Raw genomic sequence first — 13,609 nt, forward strand, 5'->3', positions numbered from 1 at the left:
TATCAGATCCCCTGGAACTGGAGTTATAGGCATTTGTCAGCTGCTATGTGGGTATTGGGAATTGAACCCCAGTCTTTTGGAAGAATAGTCAGTCCAGTGCTCTTAACCAATGAGCCATCTCTCCAGCCCTAAATGGAATAAGTTTGTTTGTTTGTTTGTTTGTTTGTTTGTTTTTTAAATGCCTACAAACAAGCCAAGCTAAGGCCAGGCATTTATAAGTAATAAGACTCTGTGTAGTTTATTTAGGAGCTGGGTGGGCAGCCCCCTAAAAGAGTAGGGAGTAAAAAAAAAAAAAAAACCCAACAACACTAGTGGTTTAAAAATAGATTCAAATTAGTGACAAGTGGGAAATGACAAGTGAAATGTTGGCATCATCACTTTTTTTTTTTCCTGAGACTGGGTTTCTTTGTGTGTAGTTTTGAAGCCAGGCCTAGAACTTGCTCTGTAGACCAGGCTGGTCTTGAACTCACAGAGATCACCTGCCTCTGCCTCCCAAGTGCTGGGATTAAAGGCATGTACCACCACTGTCCAGCAGCATCATCACTTTTTATTTTGATAAAAATGTCTCAATATGCAATGATAAAAAGTAGACTCAACAATCTACCTTTTTATCTCTCATTTCTATACTCTAATCCCCTTTTTTATCCTTCAGAAAGAGATCCCTGAGTCTGCCCGCTTTGGTTGGCTTTTTTCCTGACCATGACCAATGATAGCTTGTAACCAGTCTCCCTAAATGATGACAAGCATCTATAGCTCATTGACCGAAAGCCACCTATCCCACTTCTTGGGATGTGGGCGTCATGTTTTCTAGATTGCTTTCTGTTGCCTGAGGGATATGGCATCTTTAAGAGACTCTGGGAAAGTTGGGGTAACAATCAAGTGCTGAGAGAGCTAGCTGTAACTTTTGTTGTCCAGTCTCTGTGCAATGGGAAAGTCCAAGTCTTGACTGAAGTAGTCTTTGAGGCTGGGCCGTTTCAGCCAGCAGCCTTGAAGCTGTTCTGGGTACAGAACTCTAACGATACTGCAACAGAGCCATTTTGAGAGGCTGGGTCACCTGGGCTACCTGTTTTCATTGGTGTCCGGTCCCTTGCTCTGAAAATACACAAGTATGTAATGTGCAATGTATACAAATCAATTAAAGGTGATTTATTGTTTTACATTTGGTCAGGTAAAAGGCATCTGTGAACTTTGTAAGTCCATTTGGACTGTATAATCAAACTAATATAAATCTATCCATGCCGTATGAAAAGATGGCATGTAATAATAAGTCATGAGGATTCTGTAGCCAGTAAGATCATGTCTCATCTCACAGTTGTTCCCATGTAAAGGATTTACACATCACCTGTCCTATAATCTTTTTGACTTTCTGTCCCACATCTATAGCCAAGATACTCAGGAGGTTTCTCCCGGTCAAATCTGATCTCTGGAGGGAATTCACAGCCTTTTGTTTTCTGTGGAAACAAAAGGCAATGACTTGTCTTTCATTTTGATATTAGGACATTTTAAAAATATATAGTTAATTTAGCAGTTTCCAAAATTCAGTGTCTCTTAGCAGCTGTTGTTTTTTTATATATTAGCATTTAAAAAATTCAGAGTTAACAAGATACCATATAGGATCCAGACACCCTGTGTATTTTCCATCTTTACATGTCTTTTTGTTGTTGTTACTTTACTCCCCCCTAAAAGACTTTCTTACCTAGTAGATTTTGGTTTAGTTTGTGCTTTTGAAATCAATTCATCTATCATACCATCTACCTAAAATGAGATCTCCTAAAAGGGGTTCTTGCTCTTTGAAGGCTAAGAAACTGAGAGCTAGCTATAATTGATATTATAAACCTACAATGTGGATTGTCTAATATGTTATTTTTGCTATTTTAAAAACACTATAACTGTACTTATGTATATTCTGTGATTTTATTTTTTTTCTTACTGGGTTTTATTATTCACTCTTCTCAATACAGGGTAAAGCTTACACTAGAGGGTTTGGAGGAAGATGATGATGATAAGGTGTCTCCCACTGTTCTTCACAAAATGTCCAACAGCCTGGAGATATCCTTAATAAGTGACAATGAGTTCAAGTGCAGGCACTCACAGCCAGAATGTGGGTATGGCTTACAGCCTGATCGCTGGACTGAGTACAGCATACAGACGATGGAGCCTGATAACCTGGAACTAATTTTTGACTTTTTTGAGGTGAGTAGTTGTTTCAGTGAGGGACTAGGCAGAGAATTCAGGCATGAACTTACATTTGTATATGGTCAGATTTTGCTCTTTAGGAAAACTTAGTGGAGTAGAATAAGCAACTTCAGTAGAATTATTTTTAATCGGGACAAGATGTATGTGCCTATTAAGTAATATAATATAAAACTTCCAAAGACCTTTCCATGGATTGAGTAGTGAGGGTTGAAGTCAGATTATTTTATTTTATTTTTTTCCCTAACAAGGCCTTTTGTAGCCCTTTTATGTTGACCTCTAACTCAGTATGTTGTCAGGAAGGATCTTGATTATAGACATGGGCATCTATGCCCAGTTTCTGTGGGGCTGCAAATGGGATCAGGTCTTCATGCATGCTAGACATTCTCAACTGAGCTACATCCTCAGCTTCAAATATATTTTTTATTGTAACAAGTCACTATGATGGTAGATTTATTTTATAATTTAATATGTTTAGCAACAAGTTAATAAAAATTTTATTGTATGTATGTATGTACATGATGCCATGTGCTCATGTTAAGGTCAGAGGACACTTAGAGATTTGGTCCCCTCCCCCCATTTTGGTTTATTGAGACAGTTTCTTAGTAGCTATGGAGCCTGTCCTGGAACTAGCTCAGTATTCCAGGCTGACCTTGAACTCACAGAGATCCTCCTGCTTCAGCTTCCCAAGTTCTGCGATTCAAGGTGTGTACTATCCCCACCCAGCAAGATTTGGTCCCTTCTGTTTGTAGGTCTGGATTCTGAACCCAGGTTTCCAGATGTACTGGTTGGTTTTTTAACTTGACACAAACCTAGGCATGTTTGGGAAGAGGGTATCTATCCTATTAGAGAAAATGCCTCCATAAGATTGGTCTGTAGGCATATCTGTGGGTATTTTCTTGATTGACAATAGATGTGCCACCCCTGGGCAGGTGGTCTTGGATGGTATAAGAAATCAAACCGAGAAAGGCGTAAGGAGCAAGCTTTTAAGCAATACTTCTGTATGACCTCTGCTTCAGTTTTGGCCTCCAAATTCTTGCCTTGTTTCCTGCCTTGACTTCCCTGGTTGGTGAACGACAGGTTGTAAGACAAAATAAACCGTCCTCCCACCCCACCCCCCGCCCCTCAAGTTGCTTTATTTAGGTCATGGTGTATTATCATAACAGTAGAAAAGTAACTAAGACAAGGTAAGCAGGCTTTTTACCTTCTCAGTCATCTATGTCAGGTTTTGAAAAAGCTATGCTGAGGCCCCAATTTAATAACACATAGGACTGTTAGCTTGTTTGCTTTCTACAAGTAATACTTGCTTGATACCTTCCTTAAAGTCCTTATATAGTGTCTGTAAATTATACATACTGGTTCTTAGCCGCTAGCTCCTTTGCTGCCCCTGCTGATTTCTGTTTTTTGGTAATACCTAGCTACATTTTATTGATGGCAACAGAATTCAAGATAGACTTAAACATACTGAGTGAAACTTGCTACATATAATTAAAAGTTTTGTAAATTTTGAATTATTCAATTTGGTGATATTTTTAGATACTTTTGTGAGTGTCTTTTTTACTGTCTCTTAATATATAAGACCTAATGTGAAAATTATAGATCTAAACTTAACATGATGGGAATTGTTAAAAATATAGTATGAAGTTTTGGTAGAGCATTTTTTTTTATTACTCAAGTGCCTACCTTAAGATTTTACTGCAAATATACTCCCCGCCTTGGCCTTCTAAGTGCTGGTTACAGATAAGTGTCATGATGCTTGACTCTATCATGTGTACATTTATCTTTGAGGTAGGGTTTCATGCAGCTCAGACTAGCTTGAATTGCTGTGTAATTGGAAATGACCTAGAAGCCGATCCTAGTCCTCCTACTTTGTCTTCCCAAGTGCTAGGATTATTGACATGAACCACCATGTCTGCTTTTGTCCAGTGCTGGGGATCAAACCGAAGGCTTCATAATACTTAGGCAAGTACCATACCAATTGAGCGTCTAGTTCTAGATTTCTTTCTCATTAGTTGTCTTCATAGAGTCCAAGTTCACATGAAAGCTTTTTGGGGGATGTTTAAACTAACTATGTTTAAAAATTTAGGGCAGTCCAGAAAGGTGGCTCAGTGTTGGAATCTTTCTTTTTGGACTGCAAGCCCACAAATAATGACCTGGAGACTTATTAATTATGAAAGCTTGACCTTAGCTTAGACTTTTTTCCAGTGAGCTTTTACAACCTAATTAACCCATATTTTTTTTAAATCTTACATTCTGGGGCTGGAGAGATGGCTCAGTGGTTAAGAGCATTGCCTGCTCTTCCAAAGGTCATGAGTTCAATTCCCGGCAACCACATGGTGGCTCACAACCATCTGTAACGAGGTCTGCTGTCCTCTTCTGGTCTGCAAACACACACAGATTGAATATTGTATACATAATAAATAAATATTTTAAAAAAATAAAAAATAAATCTATGTTATGCTATGTGGCTTGGTTACTTTTTAGTATGGCACATGTGACTTGCTGGTGAAATCCCTATCTCTCGTCTTCCCAGAGCTCTCTGTCTTCCTGGAATTCCCACCTAGTCTCTCCTGGCTATCTATTGGCCATTCGGCTCTTTATTAAACCAATCTATAAGTGCCTTAGGCAGAGACACATCTTTACAGTGTACACAAATAGTCTGCAACAGCTCAGTGGTTAAGAGCGCTGTCTGTTTTTGTGGATGACCTGAGTTCTGTATCTAGGTGGACAGCTCTTTTCCTCCTGTAACTCTAGCTCCAGGGGTTCTGACCTCCTCTTCTGACCTCTTTTTAAAAAAGCACATTTTTTAAAAGTTTTTTTACTGGGTGAAAACATGGCTCAGTGGATAAGGGTGGTGCTTGCTTATAAGCCTGATGATCTGAGTTCAGAATTCCTGGTCTCACATGATGGAAGAGGCCCCAGCTTGTGGTAAGTTGTCCTCTGACCTCTACCTGTACGCAGTGACATTTGCAAGTCAAATCTCATTCTCTCCCTGCACACAATTTTTTTTAAATATAAGTAAGAATTAGGACATTCTGAACTGCTATTTTTTTTATTTATTTTTAGGAAGATCTCAGTGAGCATGTAGTGCAGGGTGATGCCCTTCCTGGTCATGTGGGCACAGCATGCCTGCTGTCATCTACGATTGCTGAGAGTGAGAAGAGTGCTGGAGTCCTTACTCTTCCCATCATGAGCAGAATTTCCAGAAAAACTATAGGCAAAGTCAGAGGTAAGTTGGGGAGAAGCAGATAAGCCCTTAAAACTAACCTAAGCTTGTGCTAGAATTTATACTAGTTTAAATTGAGTATTTGCAAATGATGAAGACAAAATAAACAATTTGCTTTCATTATTAATAGGATAATAACACTTTAAGAAGCATACTTACTGAATTTTCTGTATTAGTTTTCCCTTGATCTTTTCTTGTTTGATAGAGATTAACAAAGCTGGTTCTATTCAAATGTCGCTTAGCTCTTAGTGGTCTTTTTAATCATACCCTCTTTCCCTTTTTCCCCTATGGAAGTTGATTTTATCATCATCAAGCCATTACCAGGATACAGTTGTTCAATGCAGTCTTCGTTTTCCAAATATTGGAAGCCAAGAATACCACTGGATGTTGGACATCGTGGTGCAGGGAACTCAACAACAACTGCCCAGTAAGTTTTATATTTGGATGGGATTACCATTCAGTAGCCTGTGCTTGGTGAGATTAATGGATTTGTCTGCTAAGTATCTGAAAATCCTTTTCATTACCCTCAGAATGAAATGAAAGTGATGGTAAGAGAAAAGGATTACTATTTTAATAGAAACCAAGTCTCTCCTGAGATAATGTTCAATCTTTTTTATATACTGGATGCATAATAAAAAAACATTAAAAATGGAAAACCAGGAGGGAGATTTTTATGCAGAAAGCTTTTTTGGTCTCCCTTTTATCTTTTGATTGTTGTTCTTGCAAGCTGCTCTCTGTGGGTCTTACTTTCCTCACCTGTAGAAGGGTTTGGTTAAAGTTACCTGTAGTGAGTGTTTCTTTCTTACCTACATAGCCATAGCTCTAAGGAAGTATATAAGTAAGTTCAGTCTAGACTTTATCAGATACAAATGCCAGCCTAATAAAGTTGTTTCCCTTCCAGTTTTACAAATCTTTCAGTGGCGTACTTCATTGTCAGAGGCTTTCTTCTATAAAATGTAATCCCATCTTTAAAAACATAGGGTTATTTTGGTGTTTTGTTTGTGTGTGTGTGTATGTTCATGTGTACAATACTCATGGAATTTAGAGGGCATCAGATCATCTAGAGCTGGAGTTACAGCTTGTTGTGTGTGTAGTAGGAGCCAAACTTAGATCCTCTAGAATAGCACATGCTGTTAACCACTGAACCACCTCTCCAATCCCCACATTGTTTTTAAAAGAGTGATTTTTAGTTTGCTTTGGGTGTTGTGGTTGTCATTATGATATTACAATAGGTCTTCAAACCAAGTCCGTTTACATTTAAGGAAGAAATATTTTCAAGTTTCATGTTAATAAGCTCTGTGGGTGTCACTCTCTACCTTTGACACCAGGTTACTGAATGTGGAGCTGGTCTGGCAGCCAGCAAGCCCCAGCAAACCTCTTCTGCCTGCCTACTACAACACTGGGGTTTTAGGCATATACAGCCATCTCTGGCTGCTGGTGTTTTTTTTTTTTAAACATGGATGTGGATGGACATCATGGGTGCTGCTATCTGAACCCAAGTCCTTATGCTTGAGTAGCAATCACTCTTTCCCATTGAGCTATCCCTGTAGCATCTTTTCTTTTCTTAATGAAATCTACCCTTGGTGTGTCAGTCATTCCCAGTTCCCCATGTTTTTCCAGTATGAAGACATTTCGAGGCTTTATTGCAAGTAGTCAATTTCTTCTGTCTTAGTTTCTTCATACCCTTGAAAAGGATTGCTTTTCTTAATCAGGCACCTCATTTGTCTCCAAGAAAAAAAGTCCAAGTACAGGGAAGGTATGTGTTGTGATGTGGAATACATCTGTCATTATAAGTAATAGTTATAACTTATATTTATGAAGTAAGTGCACAAATCATTTAAGTTTGTTCCCTATCATATTTTGAGCATAACAAAATTAGCCTCTGTGTAAAAGGTAAGTCCTGTATTTACTGTTGAAGATGCTTCCTGCAGTGTTTCTTTTCTTTAGTACTTATGACTACTTTTTCTTCTCTATTTCAGGCTGGCTAAAGTACAGGAAAATACGATCGCTTCTTTAAGAAATGCTGCTAGTCATGTAAGCACCATTTCTTTCTTTCTTTCTTTCTTTTCTCTCTCTCTCTCTCTCTCTCTCTCTCTCTCTCTCTCTCTGTAGCTTTGGGGCAGTAGACCAGGCTGCCCTTGAACTCACAGAGATCCCTGCCTCTGCTTCCCCAGTGCTGGGATTAAAGGTGTGTCCTCCACCATTTACCATTTCTTTAAGTAACTTTAGATTGTTGAAATAGAGACAGAGAACTCTTCCAGATTGTACTAACTGATAGAAAGAAAACTATTCCTTGTTCTGAAAATGTTTCTGATTGAAGATAAAAAGATAAAATACCTTTTGGTGTGTATGTTTAGATTTGTGGTGAGGATTCACATGTAAACAACAGAATAATAACCAACCTTTTAAAAGACATTTTGTGTGTATGAGTGTTTTGCCTGAATGTGTGTAAGTGTACTGCATGTGTTCCTTGTTTACTTGGAGGCCAGAAGGAGGTGTCAGATCCCCTATAGATGGCGTTACAAACCTTTGGGAGCTGTCCTGTGGCTGCTGGAACTGAACCCACGTCTTTTGAAATAGCAACAAGTGAATAAGAACTTTTAACTGCTTTCTCCAAACCCTCCACACATACTTTTTTTTTGAGGGGGGGAGGCTCTTTCTGCCTCAAAAATAGAGAAACTGGCCTAAATTGTCTGATTTAACCCAGCCAAGCTGGCCTTGAACTTTGGTGGGTCCCTGCTTTTGGTTTTCAAGTATTGCCATTATGCGTTTGAGCCACCATGCACCCTTCCCACCTGTTTTTGAGATAAAAAGTTCCTAATGGCTGGTTTTAGTTTAGAAATAATGCTTACAGAAGGTAATGATTTTATATAACACTTCATTGCATTTTATTACTTATTGGGGGTAGGACGCTAGTACATGTCTACATGCCATGGTATACATGGGGAAATCAGAGGACAGCTTGTAGGAATTTTGTCTCAGCAACCTCCTCCTACCATGTGAGTCCCAAAGATTAGATTTAGGTCATCAGGCTTGTTCCAAGTCCTACTCATTGAACTATCTTCTGGCTGTCTTTATATAACACTTTTTAAAAAATGTATCAATACATGTATAAAATACCATATCGAATGAAATACATTATTCTATACTCTTAAAAGGAAAAATAATCTTGATTATGTTAAATTTCTTCTTTTATCCAGTCACAAAGTATCAGTTTATTTTGCTTACTTCACCTGACCAAGAGACTCAGACTCTAGACTTAACTGGTGTGTGGGACGAGAGGGCATCTCATCCTTTTCCTTTCCATATTTTTTCACAGTGGCTTCATGTTCCTTATAAAGTAGTTTAAGCTGGGCATAGTGGTGCTTGTCTTTAATCCAGCACTTGGGAGGCAAAATAGGAGATCTCTTTGAATTGGAGAGTTCCAGGACAGCCAGAGCTAAATAGATAGTTTCCTCTCCCCTTCCCCCCCAAAAAAGAATTGCATGATGGAGACAGGAAGATTACCATGTATTTGAGGCTAGCCTAGGCTAGATGAACCTGTCTCAAAAAACAAAAAGAAAAAAAAAGTTGAATTATATTTTTTTCCCGTACAACAGATTGAATCTAAGACCCCTGCCTACCTCTGCTTCCTGAGTTCATAGATTAAAGATATGTCATTATGCATAGCTAAAATTAATTTTCTTACCTACAATTCCTGTCCTTTTTTTCATCAATTTAGGTTTCTGTCTCAAACTTTATATGTATATTATTCTTGTCATTCCTTCTCTGAATATTGAACAACAGTTGTAGTTTCTTCTTTGATCCAATTGTCACATTTTTCTTTTTAAAAGAATTTTAGTTTGCATGCATATTTGTGGGTCTGAGTGTGTGTATGTGCACCATATGCATACCAGTGCCTGCAAAGGCCAGAAAAGAGCATCAGCTCTCCTGGAACTGTAGTTACAGTAGTTGTAAGTGCTGAACCTGGATCTTCTGCTTAACTGCTGCTCCACCTCTCCAGCCAATGTCCATTTTCTAGGAAAACCTTGTGAGCTAACTGTACTGCTCACGCGAATCCCAGAGCAGAGTGAAGAGGTTCTGCAGTGTTCTCTTCCTCACTTCTCCCTGAGGTTCAACCGTTTAGTTTACAGAGTACTCCTGTTCAATTCCATTTCTGCTCATAGCAATGACATAGGCAATATTCTGAAGGCTGTCTCGCTGCTTCTGAAGTGCTGTGTGTGTTTGCAAATGGATCAGGACACCCCAGCACACACTTTTTTTTTTCATCAGAAAAAAAGTTGTGCCTTTGCAAAAGAAACAATTGTAGGAGACTAATTAATTATTTTGGAGAAGTTTGAAGTGAGATATTATTGAAGAGATTTTATGGTTTTATGTGCAAAATTATAATTTTACTCTAAACAAAAAAATTTTGATCTGTGTTGAGAAATGTGTTGTCTACCAGTATTTTGTTTCAAACACTTGCTTCCTTTTCTTTTGTCAGGGTGCAGCATTTGTAGAATTTGATGTCCACCTTTCAAAGGACTTTGTGCCTGTGGTATATCATGATCTCACCTGCTGTTTGACTATGAAAAGGGTATGTTGAAATTTCTGTATTTCCTACTTAATGTCATAAAATGTTTAAAAAAAGAAATTTTGTTACATGTTTAGTTTTTTGTTAGAGTTAGTAAATTCATTTTTTAGTGAAATACTACCAATTCTTAAGCCCTTATAATATTAAGACATAGGTTTGATGGGAATAATGATTTCCATAAGTCAGGCATCAGTGTTGGTAAATTTGCCTTTTGATATTGATGATGAAGGGACATGCCAGGTATTTTCTTCATTTTGTCAGTATTATGTATTCTGGCCTGGATCAAACAGGGAGAAGAAATTTTTTCCCAAGACCCCATGTGTTTTTGCTTCATATCTTAAATCAGTCACCTGGCACAGTTTAGCCAAAGCTACAAGGTACCACAGTGGAGTGGTGTGGAGTTAGTATGTAGAAGGCCTCAGTCAAGGCAGGCTGGATGGGAGAGTTAGGAAGAAAGGAAAGCCTGTGGCTGAAAAGAGAAATGTTCAGAGCTAAACTTCAACACCAATCCATGTCTTGGTGACTGATAGAGGAATTTGATGGCTACTGAGCAATGAGACAGGTGCAGCAGAAGCAGAAAGAATAGAGAGGAAGGCGTGATACAGGGAAGAGTCTATAGGGAGCCGTAAAAATACATGTAGAATCCTAAGATTTATCATTATTAGTGTAAGAACATAATTGTCTGTATTCTGGCCTGGAGCATGCAGATGAACTTCCTGCACTTTTAAAATAATGGTTGAGTATCATTTTCATGTGAGCTGGTTTAAAGTCGAGGCCAGTTTGCTGCTATGTAGAGCACTGTAGCTGACCCAAGTATTGGACAGAATCTGATAGGATAGCTGGCTCTGCCCGCTCCGCAGATGCATTCTAAGCACAGACCTAGATAAGAACCCTCTGTCTTTGTGAAATACGTCAGGAGGGTAAAGAGGATTCATCTACACACTATTGATGATGGGAGCAGAATACCTAAGAAACAATAGTGAACGTGGTTTTTGCTACAAGAGAGTACTGTTTCTAAAATAGCTTGTTGAAGAGCCTTACTGATCTCTTATTGTCAACAGACTATCTTGCTATGAAGTTGAATCTGAATGAGTTAATGAGGGAATGAAAGTAATGAATTGTATATTTTTACCTTGAGTTTTATTTCTTTATTCATTTTTTAGGATTTTGTTTGTTTGTTTTTTAGTTTTTTTGATTCAGGGTTTCTCTGTGTATTTAGCCCTCGTTGTTCTGGAACTTGCCTTGTAGACCAGGCTGGCCTCAAACTCACAAAGATCCACCTGCCTGTGCCTTCCAAGTGTTGGGATTAAAGGTGTGTACCGCCACTGTCCAGTGAGTTTTATTTTTTATGTTAGCAGTTTTGTGTAAAAACAGTTTCTCCATGTCCATTAAAAAATGCAAGTAGTTCAAAGAGTGAAATGAATGATAAAGCTCCCCCCTCCCTTGATCTCACTCCCTTACTCTTAATAGTTTCTTGTGTGTCCTTCCAGAAAAAATTTGTTCATACACAGGTTTGTACCAATGTTCATATTTGTGCAGTGGCTTTTAATATTGAGTTAATTTAATGGTGGTACCTTAACTCATTTCCTTAAGAGAATGGTACTTCCTACAGCATAACATTTGATATGGCTTTAAAATTTAGATTTGCCTGTGGAGAATACATGCTCGATAGTAGTTCCTAAATATTGCTTATAGATAATCAGACACAGATTCATGGAAATTTCTTTGTGTGGCTGCTACTTTTAGTCAAGTTAGGTATTTGAAGAGCTTAGAAAAAATAGAAACTTACTTGCAGCATTAATTCGCTTATAATACTTGCATGTTGATTTCCTAGGCATGTAGCATGGATAAATGTCAAATGAACACTGCATGAAGGAGGCAGTGAAAATGATGCCTGACATCATGCTCTGTCACCAATGCTTCCATCCCTTCCAGATGCTTTTTTCTTCTAGATACTGGATGCCTGCATTAAAAACAAAAGCCAGGGACTTGGGTGTAGCTCAGAGAGAAGAGCTTTTGTCTAGCATGTGCAAGGCTGTTGGCTCTTCTAAGCCTACAGGGCAGGGAGCCAGACAAGAGCTCCTGTAGTATTAGGTTCTTCTGACGTAATACTACAGCATGGGGTCACGATGGGTTCATGATGGCTACCTAAGAGCTATCTCACCTTCAGTAAATTGAGGTTATGGGTGTATGTAGTACAAACATTCAGAAATAGTAAAACAGATTAATGTCTCCCTCTCTCTTTTCTAATAGAAATTTGAAGCTGATCCAGTTGAATTGTTTGAAATTCCAGTAAAAGAATTAACATTTGACCAGCTCCAGTTATTGAAGGTATTAACAGTAACACAAAAATATGGATTTTCCTTCAGCTTTAGTATGATTTGCATTTGTCTGATTTAGTAATACTCTCTGCACTTAAGAATAACTATGCATTCAACATACATGAAGTATATTTTAGTTTCTGGTCTAACTAAGGGATGGGTTTATGCTCATCTCCAGTATTCTTTGCTGGTATCATGGGTTCCATTCTTAGAGGAGTTAGCCTGTAAGTCTCAGCTGTGGAGTATATGTTCACAGTCTTAGGTTGCTTCTGTCTGCAGAAGCTCTTTATAGAACCATCATGTTTTGCAATAGGACTTTTATGTGATAGTTTTATTCATATTTCAGATCTTAGTATATTTTGTTTTGCTGTGTTACTTTGCATGATTCTGTATCTCATCCCTGTTAGATACTTAAGTTAATAACTAAGTACAAATAGTTTCCTAACTTAAGAGTTTTTGTTTTGGTTTGGTTTTTTTAAGACAGTGTTTCTCTATGTGTATCTCTGGCTGTCCTGGAACTCACTCTGAGACCATGCTGGCCTCAAACTCACAGAAATCCACCTGCCTCTGCCTGGTAACTTAGGGTTTTCTTTTTTTTTAAAAATTCTTTTACCCCGTAAGCATTTGGTAATGATTTTATATAGAAAGTACCATAATGCTTAGTGCTTATTATTAAACTGGTAATTCCACATTTTGTCTGTTCTAGCTTGCTAGCTTTTCTAGTTACTTTTAATTACCTTTAATTACTAGTTACCTTCATAAACTATGGATTTTTTTCTAATTGTATTTTGTTTGCTTGTTTTCTAGCTTTCTCATGTGACTGCACTAAAAACCAAAGATCGGAAACGTATGTGCCAGTTTGGAATCACTGCTTTTGTTTTATGATTGGCATTGATAGGATGAATATTCCCCATTCATTTTAATGTATCCTTGGTCATCTTAATGACTATAGTATTGGTCTGTCTGAATACAATTTCATAAATGTGTAGCTCTTACATTGATTTTTCAGATGAGTGTTATGTGCATAGTAGGCTTCCCTTAGTTTTATGTCAGTTCTTTCCAAACCTTCTTAACTATTACAGAGAAGGGTACCTCTCAGGTCAGAGTCTAATGCCAGGAGTTTGATCAGCCTTATCCCCTCTAGTTGTGACTGTGGACAGGTCACTTTACTTCACTACTTTGTACCCCAGTGTCCTCACACAGTGTGGCCTCCAGCGTTGCTGTGGAGGTCCACTTTACATTCCTTTCTCAACGGAGCTCAATAATTCATTGAGACTCTTGAAACCTATTGCTTTG

General features: G+C 38.2%; 1 protein-coding gene across 5 annotated transcripts in view; it reads left to right on the top strand.

Annotated features, from left to right (window-relative positions):
• Window positions 1–13,609, top strand: part of Gpcpd1 (glycerophosphocholine phosphodiesterase 1) — a 66,705-nt gene that overhangs the window by 38,037 nt on the left and 15,059 nt on the right. For 4 of the 5 annotated variants that reach the window (XM_026788466.1, XM_013353190.2, XM_026788467.1 and 1 more), the window contains 8 exons: window positions 1,962–2,193; window positions 5,260–5,422; window positions 5,714–5,846; window positions 7,399–7,453; window positions 9,903–9,995; window positions 11,483–11,503; window positions 12,246–12,323; window positions 13,121–13,160. In XM_026788466.1, coding sequence (XP_026644267.1) covers window positions 1,962–2,193; window positions 5,260–5,422; window positions 5,714–5,846; window positions 7,399–7,453; window positions 9,903–9,995; window positions 11,483–11,503; window positions 12,246–12,323; window positions 13,121–13,160 — 815 coding nt within the window. The remainder of the gene's footprint in view (window positions 1–1,961; window positions 2,194–5,259; window positions 5,423–5,713; window positions 5,847–7,398; window positions 7,454–9,902; window positions 9,996–11,482; window positions 11,504–12,245; window positions 12,324–13,120; window positions 13,161–13,609) is intronic. The other variant, XM_005365559.3, reaches the window with a different exon arrangement.

Source organism: Microtus ochrogaster, unplaced genomic scaffold (assembly GCF_000317375.1).
Source record: "Microtus ochrogaster isolate Prairie Vole_2 unplaced genomic scaffold, MicOch1.0 UNK3, whole genome shotgun sequence".
Classification (NCBI taxonomy): Eukaryota; Metazoa; Chordata; class Mammalia; order Rodentia; family Cricetidae; genus Microtus; species Microtus ochrogaster.